Below are 18,729 nucleotides of genomic sequence, written 5' to 3'. Positions count from 1 at the left end.
TTGATAAATGCTCTTACCTCATCTTTTGCATGGAATACTAATAAATTATTTCCATCGTTGACTCTGAGAGAAAAGAAAAACAGAGGCAGTCAGTTTCTCATGCTTTGTAAAGAATTCAAGTTAAAGGAGCAATATCTTGGCTAAAATCATCTTTTTGGAGCTTGGAGTCATGTTAAAATGAAAATTCCTCACCAATACATTCACTCATCTTGGAGCATTCCTTGCTCATGCCTCCTCTTTAAGCAGCAGCATCCGAGAAAACAACCGGCTCCTCACTTTGTGATGTCACAAGGTGAGGAGCCACCCCTGTGTTGACTAAACACCCCCCCACTTTCTCAAGGTAGCTGTCCATCATTAATATGCCTCTAGTTAATTGTGGAAAGCTTCAAATAGAATGATAGAGCTCCTTTAACAGATCTCAATGTATGAAAAGACACCATCATCATCCATCTTACTGAAGAATGAAGACGTTCTTCTTTTTCTTGTATCCCAAAGAAGGATCAAAAGAGCAGTTGGAAAGGTCAACCGATGGCTCTCCGTTATATGTTGTGTTGTGATTCCTGGCGTCCTTGTAGAAGGTCAGCTTGCCCTCTTTCAGCACGCAATAGACATTCACCCAGGATTTGCTGAGAAAGATAGAAGATTTGCTTTTATATTCACTTTATGGTTAAGATGACTTCCATACCTGGTGGGGCTTCTCTGCTGAGCTTCGAGATCAGAGCTGGTGGCCTTTTTGCGATACAGGAATCCTTCATTGTGTGCTGTGTGTGACGGCGGCTGGGGCGTCGTCGGGGCGCCGGTGGCCGGAGCCGATCGAGAGCGCCGACTTTCCTCGGGTTCTTTCGGGCGGGGCCTCCTCCTGGGTTTGGGTCGGTCTCGAGCGCGAGGGCGACCGTCAAAGCGTGTGACCGGAGCTGAGAGGCTGCTCGGAGGACGATAAGGTTCTCCTCTGGCCTGATGAAGCACATTTCAGAAAATGACACACAAGGAACTTGCAGCGAGCATTCTGCTTCATTGTAACTTACATGGGCTGCTTCTCGCTCCTGGACTTGTTCTACAATTTCTGCCATTGTGGATCTCTTTTCCCTGCAGTGATAGAAAACAACGTGAGTCAGCCATGAGGATTTTTTATTTTGATATTGTTGGAACCAAAACAAATGTCTTGTAGTTTTTCCACAAAAGCAAACTATTATTTTTTTACATGTACAGATTGGAATTAAAAAAATGTAAGAAATATAATAAAATAAATGTAAAGGGAGTTGGAGTGCTGCTATAATGACTGACTTCAATGTCACACTGACAGTGACCGTTGAACTGTTCAGTCAGCCCGAGCTGGAATGTTAAAGAGTGAGGTCACACAGAGCCCAGGGCATTTTCAAAATTCAATTTTTTCTTTTTTTTAGTCATGCCTTACATTTGTGTGTTAAAGCAAAGGCACGATGCAAATCTGCCCAGGGGTGGCTTGGACTAAGCTTTGGTATTTTTCCAGACATCTCCAAGGACACACTTCTATTTTGCCATAGCTCAAGATAGTGGTGGGAAATACACAAATGGGCTATCAGTGAAAATCCGTCAGGTCCGACCAGTCGACTTACCCTGAGCGTTTGTCAGAGCCATCTTTAACAGAACCCTCCAGGTCACTGGAGTCTTGTTGGTGCAGCCTCTGCTTGCCGCTCCCCTCCTGCTCACTAGACGACTGCCTCTCCAAACGTCTCCGGTAGCGTTCCTGGCGCACGATCATGGGAAGCTCATTCAGCCTGGCTTGGATCTCCTGCTCGCTGGACGTTTGTCTCCCCAGTTTGTATTCCCTCTCTCGTCTCAGGTGGTCCATCTGAGGGTCTGAGCGGCTGCCCCGGGGATCCCTCTGGAGACGGCCGTGGAGTAGGTCCAGTCCTGATTCTGGGCCCATGGTGTCTGCCATGGGGATATCGCCGTACTGTTCCCGCTGGACTCGACTGGCCTCTAGGAGGGGGTTGACAGCCTTGTGGATGTGATTGATCCCGGGTTGCATGAAGTCAGCTTTCAAGTGTTGCCACGCGTAAGCCATTTTCGGGTCCATGATGCCACCGCTAGGCGCCAGGTATCCCGAACTGCCCAGACTTCCGCTGCTGTAGTGATTTTGTGCCAGATAGCCCGAGCTCCCCATTCCTCCTCCACCGGTGTGATAATTCTGAGCGATAAATCCTGAACTCCCTAAATGTGGCTGCGGGGCCAAATATCCTGAACTCCCTAAACTTGGATGTTGTCCCAAGTATCCTGAACTCCCCATATTTTGAGGTTGTGTCAAGTAACCGGAGCTTCCCATATTTTGTTGCGTCAAGTAACCGGAACTTCCCATATTGGGCTGCTGGAGGAAGCCAGGAATGGCTCCACTGCTTTGCTCCTGAGCCAGGTTCCCCGAACTTCCTAAGCGGCCACCGCCCGGATGGCTTTGCATGGCATAGCTGCCACTGCCGCCGGAGCTGCCCACGCAAGCCGCAGACAGTCCGAAGTAGCCAGAGTTCTCAGCACCATCACTTGTTTGGTTGTTTATCACATGGTGAGTGGAAGTGTCTTGTCCTCCACACTTGGAAGTCAGCACTGAAAAAGCAGAGTCACTCCCACCTCCAATGGCTTGATGGTTCATCCCAAGATATGAGGGGTTCACCAATTTTCCACTACCCTGCGGCTCCACACTGTGATAGCCCGATCCGTTTATGACCGGCTTGTAGCTGGCGAGCGACGAGGACAACCTCGGGGTCGGGGCAGCAAGTTCCACGCTGGTCTGTAAGGGCGTGGCTTCTATTTGGGCGTGGACCGTCTGCCTCATGAACGACGGAGTCGAACCGAACGAGGAACCGCCGCCGGGAGTCAGGCAAGATAGCGGGAACATCCGTCGACTGGACAGCGGCGTCTTTTTGTCTTCCTCTTTTTTCTTCTCAGCCTGAAAAATGACGTGGTCATAGCTCATTTGTTTTTTTTTCTGGTGGAATCAAAATAACTGAACAACTTACTGCGGAAAGCTGTCGGAGAGAGCTGAAACGTTCTTTCCAGGTTACAGCAGCTTTGCGGAAGGCTTCGTGGCGAAGGATGAGCTGCTCCACCTCGTCGCTTTGGGCTGGGGTCTGTCCCCCCTCTGGCTGCTTGGAGGTGATTGGAGGCTCCTTTGCCTTCAGCCAGGCTTCGGCCCTTACTGTCTCTTGGGCAAACTGGAATCTCTCATGTTCTGAAGAAGATGAGACGCTACAATTGCCATCATGGTTCATTGGTCTAACATTGTGTTGTATGGAGAAGCAAGCTACTGACTGCGTTGCAAGCGTTCCTGGTGTTTGTCCCACTTCTCAACAAGATCCTTCTGCTTGGCCAGAAGTGCATCCAACTTCTCTTTAATCTGCAAAACGTATGATTAGATCACTTGAGTGCTTGTGTGCTTATGTCATTCATTTTCTTCCATCGCCTGACCTCCTCCGACGCAGGGTTGCCAGCAGCTATGAGGATCTTGCCGAGATCGGCGCACTGCTGGATGGTTTTGCTGCGGCCGTCTATTTTAACTTTCTGCTCGTGGTGTTGTTTCATCATCACCTCCAATGCGGTCAAATCCCTGAAAGGAGAAAACGATGTCGAATGACACATTTGACATACAAACAGTGGACGAGATCTTACCTCGGCTCATCCCATCCAATTTGGCCCATGATGCCTTCCATCCACATGAGATTTTCGCGCACCACTGAGAAGAACTGCACCTTGTCTGTCACGGAGGTGACCTGGACACGACTGGCCTCGCAAGAGCTTAACAGCTCCTTCCAAGCTTCCATCACTTCGTGCTCTTTGACCATAATGGCCTCGGCTTTTTCGCCAGCGTAAATAGTACGCAGCTGTGCGGCGTTCTCCTGGAGTTGTCGTACCTGAACCGAGATAGAACAAAAAAGCTAAGTCCACTAAAAGCAGAATCATAAATGATATGATTAATGTTTTTTTAGAAGAGATGCTAGCACTTGCCTGTGTCACTAACAGTTGAAGGGCATGCTCAAAAGAGTGCATAAGTCTCTGCAGGGTGGCTGGATTGGTGATGTTGGCCTGGCATGCCCTCACCTCTGGCAGCTGCTTCATCTTCCCTGCAATCTGTGCCAAAACCTACAATGCCAGACAGAAGCGCTTTCAAAATATCAGCCAGACAAAAAAAATAAATAAAAAACCCCACACACCTCTTTGCAGTCAGTGAAGAACTTGTGGAGCTGGTGGGATGCGGCCAGCATCTGTCTACGGGTCTCCATCAACTCCAGGAGGTCGGCCCAGGATTCGTTCAGTCCATCCTTCCATTCAGCGATGGTTGCTGCATCCGAATGACCGCAGTCGATCATTTCGTTCACCATTTTGTTAACCTGCTCCATCCGCTGCTGACCAACGCTGTTTGTTTCCGAGGCAAATTTGGTAAACTTTTCTTGAAGTGCCTGGGGGGGGGGTCAATCAATCGATCAATCAATAAATGCTTGGAAACGTATTGGCTATTCCCCGTTTCTCACCGTAACATGCTCCAGGTCTTGGCCAAGATCGGTGGAACTTGCTACAGCCTCACGCTCGGTGATCCATTTCTCTAATTCCTCCACGTCCTTGTTGAGCTGATAAAGCCAGTACTGCTGCTCCAGCTTGACCTTCCGGTGCTCCACCATGTCTTTCAAAGACACATACAGTCTGTCTATGTGGGACTGCTGCTTGGTGATTTGCTCACTGAGGAAAGACAACAAATTCAGTAAAGGTCCGTCCGGTAGGTGAAGAGAAAGTCAAAGGATGAGTCATGTCACACCTCTCTGGGTGTCCGAGCTCGAGCAGCTGCTGGCATTGCTGCGAGAGCATCCCCACGGTCTCTGCATACGTTTCCACCGTCTGCTCTAGAGCTAGGTGAGTCTTCAACAATTGCAGGGTACTCGCCTCATCCTAAAAAAAAGGAGCAGAAAAGCGGCTGAAGTGCACTCACGTGGCGGCTTTACAAATCATTTGACAGACTCCCGGCATTGTCCGTACTGTGCCTTTTTCGTCATTGGCCTGCTGGAGTTTTTGACCTGACAACCAGGACTCCACTTTGGCTGCCTCACTGTAGTATTGTTGAGCCTGGAGTGCAGCATCCAGAATGACACATCGCCTTTCCAGCTCCAACTGCAAGACCTCCCAAAGCTGCCGCACATGGCCGGCCCCTTCACGCACAAACTCCACTTCGGGAGTGCGGAGCGATGCGATAATTCCCGCTCGGTCCAGAACCTCCTCAACGCGAGCTCGCCGCCCTGTCAGCTCCCTCTGGAGAGTCTGGAGAAGATAAATAAAAAAAATCTCAGGTAAATCTCAAGAGCGGTTTGTATAAAAATGTGTCTTTGTGATAGTCACCTGGTTCTTTTTGACATGCTGCTGCACACTCTGAAGATTATTTCCATATTCCTTACATGATGCCAGCGGAAGCCTCTCTTGAATCCAAAGCTATCAAATAACAAAAAGGAGATGAGCAATATTTCCAAATGAGAAGATTCGAAGCCAACCGACCATCTCGTCTTCCAGGTCTTGAGCCACTTGGTGCATCTCTTTGGAAGCCAGCAGGATGCGGCGTCTCTCCTTCAGGGGCTCAATGAGGCGAACAATGCGGGTCTCCACCATGCCTGACTGCTCCGCGCCCTCCTTGTCACCCGCCATCAGACCTCGCTGGGGAAGGCAAACGCCCTGCAAGCTACCCAGTTCCTCAACATCCTTGTAAATGTCACCAAACTGAGACTCCATAGCCTATGCCAAAAGGAAGCAGTCCACTTTTAGTTACAGCAAAGGTTCAATATTCCTTATTGGTGGTGTACTCGCCTGGAATTTCTGGAGCTGCTCATTGAAGGTGGGCAGATGATGCGCCTGCTCGAGTTGGGGGGGCTGGCGCTCCAAGTGGGAGAGCTGGTTGTCCAGGTCCGAGTAGCTTTTCACCGCTGGCTCCGGCTTGTTGTTTTCAAAGAGCTGGCGAGCCTTGGCTTTAGTTGTGTTCTCCAAGTCAGACCAGCACTCCCTGATCTCCTCCAGCTTCTGCTGCACAACTGTGCGCAACTCGGGCTTCTCCTGGATCAGCCCCTGGCCCTCCTAAGAAAAACAGCAATCATTGTTAAAAAAGTTGATTCAAATCATTGCAGTGAGTCTTAAGAGTGAATATGCATTATGTGGATGATTGTCATTTCTTGGCTGAGTGACTCGGAGTTTCACTCCATTAATGTCAGCCGTGGCTTCAAGGGATGCTTCTTATAGGATGAGCCACTGCCACACTCACGACAACATATGGAGAAGATGAACACTGGAAAAATCTCATTATATCATTCAAAACATAGCACGAGAGCTGATGAACCATTGTCATATGCAATTGTTTGGCCTGGGAGGAAAAAAAAAAAGACGCAGTAGCTACATCAATTTGCTTCTGCGGCCAAAAATAAGATGGAATAACACAGCGACCCCCTGCTTGCAGAGATGCAGGGAATGGAGCAAACTTTGGCCTCGGGCTGACCTACAAATCGTGCATGGTAAGTCTAATACACCTTGTTGTGTCCTGTATCTGGGCTTTTTTCTCGCAACATGACCAATTCTGAATCAAAAGATGCAGCATGATCAATGCAGCGGGTGTTTTCTTGCTAGCACAAGCTTATCAACTTATTGACAGGAAACATTGATTCCATCCACTAAAGAGTGAGAGATGAACATTTTTCATTTATGTTTCATGTAACAGTCTTGGTGAAACTTTCCAATGGGAATTTAGGCTAAACTTCATTTTTTAAGCATTGGTTTATTTGTGAATAGTGCTTTATGATTTTGCAGGTTCAAATTGATACACCGACTCTTTTTATGCAGCATTATTTTCCTCAATAGCAAAAGAAGAGTTCATTCTGAGAGAGAGATTCCCATCTCCCTCTAAAAGCGCCATCAATAAAACAAGCTTGATTACATTACAGTTCAAAAATACTTTCTATTCGTACAGTGTGTGCATCTTAACCATTGGCGGTGCAAATGCATAAGAAAAAAAAGATGATAGTATATTTTCTTATACTTTGTACAACATCACATTCTGAAGAGGAATATAACATATACAACAATTTGCAACAACACTGATAAAAATGCTTGCGTTATTCAGGAGCTTTCCAAACTCTAAAGAGCATTCCGGCAGTATATATTCTTTTTTTTTTAAATTGATTTTTATTAAATCTAAAATTCCTTTGACATATACTACATGCAGCTCATCTGATACATTACCAAACAGTAGTAGGGCTTGTCTTCAAGGACCATGGATACAATTAGTTACATCACTATCTCATGAATATTTCATCATGGAGACAACAGTAAATTCATGTATAAAGATCATTACAGTCAATGGAAGCAAGTTAATGATTTAACTAAACACGTCGGCCGGCACATTGTGGGTGAAACGAAAATGCATTTGTATTTCACAATATCATCTGAGATTAGATTGTATCTGATTTTTGCATTCTTTTATTCTTCTAATACAGACCAATAACTGTATGTACGTTAGGAAGCCTTTTCATTCGAAAGTGTCAAATAAGCTAAAAGCTCTTCAGTGCATATATTCTCAAAAGAGATCATCATCCACCGGGAATGCAATTCCTGAATGAAAGTAGCAAAATATTTTGCAACACGTCCAGTGCTAACTTGGCTAATTTACATGTCAATAGCCCACTTTAGCAGAGGACACGTAGCTTGGTAGCAAAGTCGGTAACGGCGTTTTTGTCTTCAACAAATCCCGCCTTTCTATATGAGCGAGGAAAAAATGAAGATTATCTCTATTGATCACTGCTGCCGTGAACGTCGTGTCCCCAAAATCAACTGTGAGCTGAACGGGCTGACGCAATTGTGCTTCTTCTTCTTTTTTTTTTTTTTTTTTAACAATGCTGCACGAGAGGCCAAAGCCATCGTGTCACCTGTGAATGTGAAAAGCAAACATTGCTAACCTTGAGAATGTTATTCAGGATGCCCGCCGCCTTTCCCCAGAAATAAGGCGACGATCAATGAGTGACGACGAGTCTCCCAATTTGGGCTAGCTTCAACTTGGACGTGCATTCTTATTCTGGTGGCACGCACGCACGCACGCATGACACTTCCACCTCACCATGTGACCTCTCTCTCCATCCTGCATCATGGCTCGCTCGCATGTACTCACCTGTTCTATCTTGGCCAGCCATTCCTTGTTCCGGGCCAGTTCTGCCATGAAGGCCTGGTGCTTCAGCCACTTCCTGTGTAGCTTTTGAGCCTCATCTCGCGCCGTGTCTCGGGCCATAAGCATCTTCTCTTCACCCTCTGTCCCAGTCGCTCAGCTAGGGGAGACAAAAATAGCCACCATCAGGAGGCCAACGCTTGAGCCGGCCCTTTCCCTCAGGACGTCCTGCTTGCTTCTTCTACGCACGAGCCACCCTGCTCTCCCCCGGCTCTGCAGGGGCCTGGATACCTGTGCTCTCACCACCCACCCCCACCAGACACTCTTTTTCTGGAGGGGTGAAGAAGGGAAGAAGGAAAAAAAAAAATCAAGATAAGCACCTCAGCAGTGGTAGCAATGGAAGCACTCCAGCCCTTGGTTTGGATGGCCCAGGGTCCTCATGCCCTACTACTTCATCCGTCTTGCGGTCCTGATGCTGCAGTGCCTGCTAGCCAGGAAAGGCAAAAACAACCAGCAAAAAACAAGGAAATGAGCCAATAGCAACGCTGCTGAGGAGTGTCACACACATCCACGATATCTTGCCGGTGGCCACTTGTCTTCTAGCCTCAAAATGTCAATTAAAATCCAAGGGAGGAGAGAAGATGTAGCCACAGAGAAATCTCCCCAGCCGGCGCAAACCTGATCATCCAGCACTTGCTAGTCCTGGTCAATCTATAGTCCTGTCTAGTGAAGCAGTAGACGGGAGGAGGATGAGGAGGAGGAGGAGGAGGAAGAGTTGGAGTGGGAGGAGCAGGGAGAAGAGGATGCAGAGGCAGTGCAGAGGAGGCAGGAGAACATAAGCTATCTGCTCTTGAAATGCATCATTGCTACCGCGCCAATGATGCATGCTGACGTGAGACGGCAGACAACATTCTCGCTTCGCTTCGCCGTCCTCCCGCTAGCCGAGCAGCTCCCGCGCCGTTGGCGCATGCTGCTGCAGTCCTGCCTCTCAGCAACCAATGCTCTGTGTGGGTGCATACGTGTGTGTGTGTGTGTGTGTGTGTGTGTGTGTGCAATCACAATCAGCACTGCAGTGCCAGAGCAGCAAGAGAGAGAGAAGGAGGGAGGGAGGGAGGGAGGGAGAGAGAGGCAGGGCGATAGGGAGAGGCAGGCAGGAAGAGGGAATATAAAAGGGGGAAAACGAGGGAAGAGGTAAAAGATGTTGGGAGGTAGTGATGTGCTGATGAAAGACAGAATGGAGGAAAGAGCCTACGTCACCCTTCAGTGTCACCAGAGACATTTCTCTGCACTAGAAAATGACTGCACTCGGGAGCAGGAGCAGGAGCAGGAGCAGGAGCAGGAGTAGGATTTGGGATGGAGGAGGGGTCATTGTAAAGCAGTCAATGAGAGGGAGCTTGCATGCACACATGAGCAGCTGACTGATTTGGATCAGTGCTCACTCTGCTGCTGCTTGAAGACAGTCTGCAATGGGGGGAGCCCCCCCCCCCTTTTACAAATCCACTCTTATTTAAATTCATCCAGGCCATTGTTTATAAATGTATTTTTTTCTAATTTTGCGCTGTTTATTCATTTCATTTTTTCACTAATTTATTTTATAAAATTAAGAGAGAATTATTTTAGAACTATGTCCATGTGTTTATGGGTCATAAATCAGTGAGTTTAATAGGTTAGGGAAACCAGATGCAGCACAAACATTCTTTATTGTGGAAAAAGGGAAGTGACAGTGTGTTTAAGTAGGGGAATCGGGAGCAGATGTTGGTGATGACCTGATGAGGAACAAAAGTCAGGCAATGAGCGCTGATAGCTATGGGGCGTGGCTGTGAGTGTCATTGACGGGGCGCTGACCATGGTGCTGAAACTGGACTGACCAGTGTACTGAAGCAGCAGAAACGTACACACAATTTTTTTTCGCAGAGCGTAACGTCACGTAACCAAACCTTGAAACCTCCAGTCTGTGGAGAATCCAAAGCTTTTATTTTGGTCAAGTAGAACTTGAGGTATTTTGCAGATGGTAAATACCAAACACGTTTTGTAGCCCACTTACACCATCTAGTGGGGAAAGGTGCATCTTACACCAAGTGGTTGTGAACTGGTATCAAATAGCCTACTTTTTTCAAAATCAACATTTTTTTGTTCTTATTTATTTTATATTTGCCCAAAGTATGGCAAACATTAAAAAAACATGCATTTGCACAGTCAGGGGGCGCCATTTTAAATATTGTGTGGGAACCAGCCTACAGACAGTTAACCTTGACCACATGTTCCGACACTGCGAATGGGCCCTTTAATGATAACCCAGTGTAATGACTGACTTCTCTGCGGAAAGAATGTCCAACGGACATATGAGAACTTTTTTCAATGCAAAGCTTCCGAAGTGCAAAAGGAGTTGAAAGAACCCATGGTGTCTTCATTGCCATGTGCAACCAAATCAAACAATCACTGCCCTTGCATTTGCACTTTTCCTCCAGTAAATCGAGCCGGAATGATTCATAACGTGATTGAGGAAGCATGGCGACATTCCTTTGCAGAGGAAACGGTTAAACGTGTCATGACATCAGATCTGCATGACATAAATCAACAAGAGAGCTTTACAATAATGTTCGACTAACAGCTAGATTAGAGAGTGCACGGCTGTCACTGACCCAAACATTAGTTTTGTTTTTGAACACCTTACGTTTATGAGCTTACTGACAAAAAGGTCGAATTAGTCTCATCAGTTATTTGTTTAAACAGAGACCAAAAAGATCCTCAAAACATGGAGACAAAAGATTAATTCATATATATATTATTATGCATATAATTATTATTATATTTTAACTACCGTACAGCTAACCACTGTGAAATAAGCATTAAAATAAAAAGTGCTCTTAAATAGGCTAATTACAAAAGTCACACAAATACCACTAGATGACAGTATTGCTTTGCAAAGACTTACATGCATACATATGTTGACAGACATTTTATAGAGGTGAGAAAATTCCTTGCAATAGGCAAAAACACGCATTAACATACCAGCGCAAAGCCAAGGCTAGGCGAACCCAGACCTTAGTCGCTTATTAGCCCTAACTACCCCCTTTGGTAATATACATCCACGTTTGGCACACAGACCTCTAATAACAAACGGATAACAACCAGTCATTATTGGGGCTTGAGCGGGAGATTTACAAATTCAGTGGCAATGGGCAGGTAGCCCTTCCTTGAAAATGGTTATCCCATCACTAGTGAGCTGAGTTGTGTGATCAAATCTTGTGATTTATTTCTGGCGGCTGATAATTACTGGTGTGTTGTCGTCACCTGTCAAAAAGGAACGAGAGTCCGACGGTCGGTCGGCGCGGTCCTTACGACACCGCGGTCAATCTCAAATGTTTGCAAAAGCCATAAATCCATAGCATGTGATAAAAGCTGAACATTTCAAAAGGTTCGGGAGATTTAAGGTATGTCAAAAATCAGCAGGGTCATTTGTAGGTAAGTACGTAAGTATGTTTTTTTTTTTTTTTTTTTTTACATACACACAACGGTATTATTAGAAGTCAAGACTTGTGCTTAAAAAATTTGTAGTCAATTAAAAAAAAAAAACATTATTGATATATTTTTTTTTACACGCTCTCCGCCTTCACAAAGACATTATTAGAAGAGAAGACTTAAATAATTGGTCGTCAATGAAAAGAATCAAAACACATTATATTGAAGAGTAACAGGTTCTGGAAGACAGACGGCCTCAGCCATCAGCAATTACAGGTTCCAATGTGGCCTTGTTTTGCTTTGAAGTTGAGGCTCTGCTCGCCTGCCTCATTGTCCTGAGGTGCTGCCCAAGCCTGATTTATGAGGATGGTTTTCACGGAGGATACTCTAAATTACATGCCCTCTTAAACCTGAGGGGGGGGAAGCTCATTGCTCTTGAGACGTCTAATTGCAAGACAAATCCAACCTGTGTTAGATAAGACAGTTCCCAGAGACAAAAGGGGAAAGAAAAGTGTTTCGGGTGGCTCATGTTGTACAATGAATGACATCTTCTTGCTTTTGATACAAATGACAAAGTTTTGCACATTTAAAACGATAAAGACAACTCAGGAAAAAAGTTCCTGGATTCATATGTTTTGTTTACGCTGCGACGCAAGTGTTGAAACTTGTAAGGGATGTGAGGGAGAGTCAGAGGAGGAGGAGGTGGCGACAATGCCATTTGGCTGGAGGCTACTCATAAACCCGGAGAGGGAGAGAGTGCACCATTCCTCACAGGTGACTGTACCATGTGACTTCAGGAGCGTTAAAAAGCCAGCCAGCCAGCCCGTCCCGTGCAAGAACCAGAGGAGTCGGAAAGAAGAGCGTCACAGGGCTGTCGGCACAGCAGCAGCAAACACCGACAGCCCAGAGATTTCTTTTCCATAGCTCCAACCGGTGTCCACAATGAGCTGCAGCAGCATCGCAGAGTCGGAGTTTTCCGAGGAGGAATCGGACCTCGGCGCACTTGGCCAAGGAGAGGACCGAGCGAGTCCGAAGACGCCCTTTGGAGACAGCGAGAGCTCAACGAGCAGCCCCGGTGACCCGGAGGAAGGCCAGAGCAAAAAGCGCTTGAGGCCAGTCCGCTCCAAAGCTCGACGGGTGGCGGCCAACGTCCGTGAGAGGAAACGCATCATGGACTACAACCAGGCCTTCAATGCTCTTCGTGTGGCTTTGAATCACGACCTGAGCGGCAAACGACTCTCAAAGATCGCCACGCTGCAAAGGGCCATCAATCGCATCTCCGCTCTCTCCGTATTCCTGAGCACGAACCCTCCGAGCAAGCCTTGCGCCCATCGGGAGTGCGACCGCTCACCGGCGGCGGCGGCCATGACGGCATCTCGACTTGATGCCATCCCTCATCTGGAGCATCAGAGTTACGTTCCGTGGCACGCGTCCATCTCCCAGCAGATGCAGCCCCGAGAGGGCCTTTACGTGGATAACGTTGCTTCGTCATGTCCCCCTTCACCGCACTACCCTTGCTATCCGCCGGAGGGACAGCTCTATGGTGGCCATTGTGGCGGCCATCCGCCCAGCCCTCTGCCCGGAATGTGGGGCTCCTGCACCCAAGCGTGCATTGACACTTTTGTGGAGCCGTCTCCAGCATTGGGACGTCCCTGGCAGATGAACTATTTGCAGGAGTTTGAGCACAAGCTCTCTGCGGGATCAGACACACTGCTGTGAACATTGTTGGACAGTTGAATGATTTTAGGGGGAGAGGTTCATTATTTGCTTTTGTTTGTTTCATTCTGCTGATTTAATCAACTCAGTATTAAAATTCAGTCCAGGTCAGCGTCTTTTACAGACTATAACGCACACTTAAAATCCTTTTCTTAAAAATCAATAGTGCACGTAGACCTATAAGCAGGTGCACAGATTTGAAAAATGTGAAAAATATGGTGAATAAATTCACAGTGGTCATATGCAGATTGAAAATTCCAAAAGAATATTTCACTCTCCATTTGTTTCTCATTGAGTGTTGAAGATCCGCACAAGTGTATTTGTGCTACACTGTTATGTAAGAATCACAACCATTTTTAAAAATATTTATTTACTCTTTTGGCCTAAAAGCTGTGACTGTCTATATATATTGTTTGTATATTTTTAAAGTCATTTTAAAAACTTCCAAATTAAATGCTCATACTATATGACTCCTGTGTTCATTTATATGATTGGGTTATCGTTACTTTACGCACAACTCAAATAGAGCGTTCCATGTGTGCAAGGAATGGGTGTGTATTTGTGTGTGTGTGTGTGTGTGTGTGTGTTTGATTATAGCCTAAGGTCAGCAGCCTTGACTATTCCGTGTCTGCGATGACAGAGGTCCTTCACTCGTTTGAAAAATGTCCTTGCAAGTCCATTCTTGTCATTTTTCTTGGCAAAAGTCAACCAAAGAATAAGAGTATAGGTCAACCTGCGATACAGCATCTTTTTAGACTCAGTTCCTCAGGAAATTCCGGTTCCACGTACAAATTAAACAAGAGGAAGAAATTAAAAGAGCATCATTCCCCTCCCAGTTGGACTTTGTCAGTCCAAAAAATGTTTTCCCTGCCAAGTAGCATGCCATGAAGATAGAAGGAGCGACAGATTTATGTGGGTTCAGGAAGGAAAAGCGAGCGAGCCCCATCATCAGTGTGGTGAAATCCCCTGTACTGGCCCGAAGGTACCAATAAAGTTGATTTTTTTCTTGTTGTTCTTTTTTGAAACAGCTCCCAACAACTGAAAGAAGAACAGCAACAAGCTTGAAGGTGGAAGAGCAGAAGGAAAGGGAAGGAGAGATAAACCACGAGGAGGAGTGGAGTGATAGGAAGAGGAAACATAAAAAAGGAGAGTGACTTCAGTTTTTGACTGTAGTTCAACAGACGTGAATCAATGGGAAAACTTGACTCACCAGTGCGAGACGATGTGGGGAGGGGAGCTTTCAATGACAGCATGTCTTGTTCTACTCCCTTTTTGGCACATCACAGTCGCTGCACTGCCTCTTTCTGATCTTGTCTGGCTCTGGAGATCTTTAATCAAAGATACAATCACAGTATCATGCGGTGGAAATGAACGCAATAAAAGGATTTTCATATTCGTGCATTCTGTTTTACACATCAACATAATTGGATTTTTTTTTTTACTACAAGTTGCTCTAAATTTGTTATCTCCACTGACAGCAGGCACTTGCTTTATTGTCACTTAAGTGTAATCTTTTGCAGTTGAGCCTTGGCAGCGTAATGCAAACAGGAACAGAGGCGGCAAATTGAGGAGCAACATTTTCATTTTAAAGAGGATTTTTTTTCACAGGTTTTTCCTGGGGAATTGTACGGAATAACATTATTCATATGAATATACATATATATATATTTTTTTTTCATGTGGACTTGTGAGTCAACCTAGAAGTTACCTCAGCTCTCCAACAAATGAATGGAGTGTGCCAATGATGCATCTTTTTCTCAGACAGACAGACAGACAGACAGACAGAGCCGCCTCCTCAACACCTCTGGCTGTCAAACCGATGGATAAGAAAACAAGCAAAGATGAGAGAAATGATGCAAAGACACAAGCGTGTGCTTGCGTGATAATGGGATGAGTCAGCCCCAAGAGTGAAGATGCATGTATGCTCTCCATACGTGCACACACACACACTCACAAACACCATGACATCACTACTTATCTGCCTCTTATAAAGATAAAAATGTTTTTATTTTCGTCCCTAGCAGTCTCAGTAATGTGACATTTTTCTTTTCACTACTGTATCAGTTAGATATTCCCTTTCATTTATTGTTTTTCATTGTTGCACACTTATCATGGAAAATTCTCACCCTGTAAATGTTCAAATGTTATCGCTGCCATTTTCCAACTAATGAAACAAGTTGTAGCTTGTTCTTTTATTGGGCTGTCTGACTTCACAGAGCAGCAGGCAGTATCATAAGCAAACACTAGATGGAAACACTGGACCACAATAAGAAAGATTTTTTTTTTTCCAAACTCCTGTCAGGTTTATATAGTGCCAAGAAAAAAAAAAAGACTATATACGTATATAACCATTTAAGTGAAAGTGAATTCTTTCCTTCTCCCACTATTTTAACATCAGTGTCATGCTTGCCCCTCGGCTTTAAAACCTTAAGCAGGACACTGAGGCTCCATCAAGTGACTTACTTAACAGAGGGTGCCTAAATAATTACAATAAATGGTTCCCTTCTGCGCCTATCTGTTCCCATATACCAGGCCCCATCTCAGGAATATAAAACGACACCTTGTTAAGTAATTGGATGACTACTTGCGCCACGCTGTCTTTAATTATTCTGGGGTTTTTTTCCCTTCTACTTCTAATCAGCCTCTGACAAATAGATTTTTCCAACTAGATTGGTTTTGAACGCCTGTGCATAAAATTATTTATTTATTCAACCTGACAGAATAGATGGGTGGAAAGCTAAAAAGTCTATGTGATTTAAGTCCAAGCAATCACATTTTTTTTCTTTCTTTTTGCTCACAAATTACACAAGTAATGAATAAACGTCGTCCAAATCTTTGGAGTATTGAACCGATGCTGCTGTTTTCAATCACAACCTCAATTTTTTTTTATGCTTTTATCCGATTCATCCTCTGGGTTTACGTGTCAGTCTTACTGGGTTTTACTCTACAGTAGTTTCCTTTTCACTGAGATGTTCTTTTTGCTTGTAATGCCACTGAAATTCGGTAATTGAACCATTTCTCTTTTCCAAGCTTGAGACAGATAGGGCAATTATTGAAATGGAAACGACGTGCTAAATGGGACGAATAGGACCTAGCTGTCTAAAGAAGATGGATCAGTACAATGACCATGTTTTTATTTTTGTGTGTGAGATGGTAACATCAAAGAGCAAACATCATTGTCAAGCCATGTTCCAAATGGATCAAAACACCATTAAAATGTCATTATGATTAGCTTACAAAAGGTGACGTGGCAGGTGAGGCACTGACATTAGTCAGATTTCAAATTAATGAGCAAAACAGCGTCACTTATTTGCCATTAAATAAGCAGACTGGCATTAAAAAGAGCTAAACTACATTTTTTTTTTTTTTTACCCCATGCCTAAAGCACATCTTTAATCACTGGCATTGGCCTTCCTAAATTGATTAGATCCCTTGTCGATTGATAGACAGTTTTGGGGAATTTTCATAGCTTAGATTTCATTTAGAGCATAAAGTTTATTTCATGATTGATTATGCATTTAGATGCATTTTGAAGGGCATAAATTAAGAAAAAAAAACCACTAAAAAGGTAAGAACAGTTTTAATTAAAAACAAAACTTTCTTGAACCATTTTAATGAGCCATTTATCTTTGACATCTATAGCCGTCAATGGGAGTGAATGAGTTAGGCTTTTGTATTAGGATATTGGGGTTCAACTCCAGAACTGACCAATATCAACACACAGATAACTAAACAGTAGCAAGAGATTCATCTGGCAGGCAAAACGGTCACACTTTACAAAACGGATGTAAATCACAAAGGATAATCCAACACCCCTTTGAGCAAAAAAAAAAAAATCCGAAACAGCTCTACTCTGTCAGCTTCTTAAAATCCATGATGCAACAATAGAGGCCGGCCCATGACCGCAACACGCACGCATCGTGGATGGGGTTGGTGCTCCTTAAAAGATGAATAGAATACCCCGAAGCTACTCCTAGCGCCATTAACATGCAGTCAGAAAAAGTATAGTTCACACAGGGGTAATGAGGCACGTGTTAACGGCCGGGACCAGCGCACAAGTCTTTCACTTAATGGGGCACTCCAGGGGAGGATCACAAGCCACTAAGGTCCTTATTGTAGAATAACTGCCCCTTTTTTGAGCTGCCCCATTTTTAAAAAGTCTGCGAGAAATTTAAAGCCGATGGGCCACTGGGCTACGTTAGCGTCTTCAGAATAGCAATGAGAAAACACCCAAGGCTCAAATACATAATGCAACAAAAGTAAAAAAAAAAAAAAAAAATCCATGCAATTCAATAAAATATAAGTATTTTAGACATAACAAGTTTTAGGAATTGTATACATATATATATTAGTGCAGCGGTAACAGTATAAACAGTCTGAATAATGCATATCAATATCATCAACAGACACATTTGGTTTTACTTTTGCTGGATTCTACTATCCGAGGAGAAGCTCAGTCTGCTATTTGAATTTTTTGCTGCACTAATATTGGCATGCCGCTTGTTGCACTGCCTTTGGTTCCAGAAAAGAAATTGTTCAGCCACTTTAAAAGTCCCTTGTTTCCTTGAGCAAGGTTCTGCTCCAAAGAAATCACAGGTTTTCTTTTCCTCCATCAAATGATTCGTTTGCAAATATCTATTTTTTTTCAAAGGAAAATGAAAGGAGTCTAAATTGCTGATTTCAACACATTGCAGAGGCCAATGCGATGATGAAGCATGGTCAAATAAATGAGCTGTGGGAGCACTCTTCAAACACGACTTGCTATCTTGCTGCTTCACTGGCACTCACACAAATTGAGGTTTGAAAGTCGCGCCCCATGAGAAGTGTCCAGATCACATTTCCTCTCTTTGTTTATATGACGTGAGCCAACATGATTAGATATTGCTCCAAGACCTCCCTCCCAATTGCTTGTAGTCACTTAACTCCCATTTATCACTTCAGATATTAGTTTGGCCTTCTTGTCATTACATTGAACTCCTCAAAGGTAATCAGTCTGAAGCTTGTGCCTGAAGAAAGCAGCAAGCTGAGTGATTGATGCTGGAATGAAACAAGACATTAAACAAAGAGTAAGTGTGTGTGGGGGGTGTAAAAAAAAAAAAAAGAACAACAAAAGGTTTGCCATGTGTGGAGCAGCAAAGCAGGAGCTCATTGTTTAATGGGCTGAAAGTGCTGCCTCTGTCGTTGTGTGGGAGAACAAAGACAATACAGTACCATTTTTCTTGGCCATCTTCTCGGACATCCCAGATGGTAAAATGAGACTAGGAGCCAGTGTTTGATTTGAAAGAGAAAATGTGCAGCTCTGACCACGCTTCATCTGCTTGCTTATTTCTACATGTACGAGGAGATGCCGAGCACAGATTGGGGAAAGGAACGCAAGTTCCTTTCAAGAAAATCAAAGT

At 44.7% G+C, this 18,729-nt stretch overlaps 2 protein-coding genes across 2 annotated transcripts in view; one reads left to right on the top strand and one right to left on the bottom strand.

The window, feature by feature from the left end:
• sptbn4a (spectrin, beta, non-erythrocytic 4a) overlaps positions 1-18,729 on the bottom strand; it is a 44,711-nt gene that overhangs the window by 3,687 nt on the left and 22,295 nt on the right. Inside the window, exons 5-24 of the mRNA XM_088398161.1 lie at positions 14,541-14,658; positions 8,533-8,639; positions 8,159-8,312; positions 5,818-6,081; positions 5,512-5,745; positions 5,359-5,448; positions 5,002-5,280; positions 4,784-4,914; positions 4,503-4,707; positions 4,185-4,430; positions 3,979-4,113; positions 3,643-3,884; positions 3,442-3,580; positions 3,286-3,370; positions 2,994-3,205; positions 1,596-2,923; positions 1,026-1,086; positions 686-954; positions 456-626; positions 18-63 (exon numbers count right to left, since the gene is read on the bottom strand). Of these exons, the coding sequence (XP_088254287.1) occupies positions 18-63; positions 456-626; positions 686-954; positions 1,026-1,086; positions 1,596-2,923; positions 2,994-3,205; positions 3,286-3,370; positions 3,442-3,580; positions 3,643-3,884; positions 3,979-4,113; positions 4,185-4,430; positions 4,503-4,707; positions 4,784-4,914; positions 5,002-5,280; positions 5,359-5,448; positions 5,512-5,745; positions 5,818-6,081; positions 8,159-8,281 (4,260 nt within the window). The 5' untranslated portion in view covers positions 8,282-8,312; positions 8,533-8,639; positions 14,541-14,658. The remainder of the gene's footprint in view (positions 1-17; positions 64-455; positions 627-685; positions 955-1,025; positions 1,087-1,595; positions 2,924-2,993; positions 3,206-3,285; positions 3,371-3,441; positions 3,581-3,642; positions 3,885-3,978; positions 4,114-4,184; positions 4,431-4,502; positions 4,708-4,783; positions 4,915-5,001; positions 5,281-5,358; positions 5,449-5,511; positions 5,746-5,817; positions 6,082-8,158; positions 8,313-8,532; positions 8,640-14,540; positions 14,659-18,729) is intronic.
• bhlha9 (basic helix-loop-helix family, member a9) lies at positions 12,557-13,476 on the top strand. Its single transcript, XM_088398166.1, has one exon. It carries the CDS (start codon positions 12,557-12,559, stop codon positions 13,331-13,333), a length of 777 nt encoding a protein of 258 aa, XP_088254292.1. The 3' UTR covers positions 13,334-13,476.

Source organism: Syngnathus floridae, chromosome 15 (assembly GCF_059516105.1).
Source record: "Syngnathus floridae isolate MCC-2025c chromosome 15, RoL_Sflo_1.0, whole genome shotgun sequence".
Lineage (NCBI taxonomy): Eukaryota > Metazoa > Chordata > Actinopteri > Syngnathiformes > Syngnathidae > Syngnathus > Syngnathus floridae.
This window is presented reverse-complemented; position numbering and strand designations above follow the sequence as displayed.

Bases quoted from the DNA above. Each gene is read 5' to 3' on its own strand.
- bhlha9 (XM_088398166.1), top strand. From the start codon at position 12,557: ATGAGCTGCAGCAGCATCGCAGAGTCGGAGTTTTCCGAGGAGGAATCG.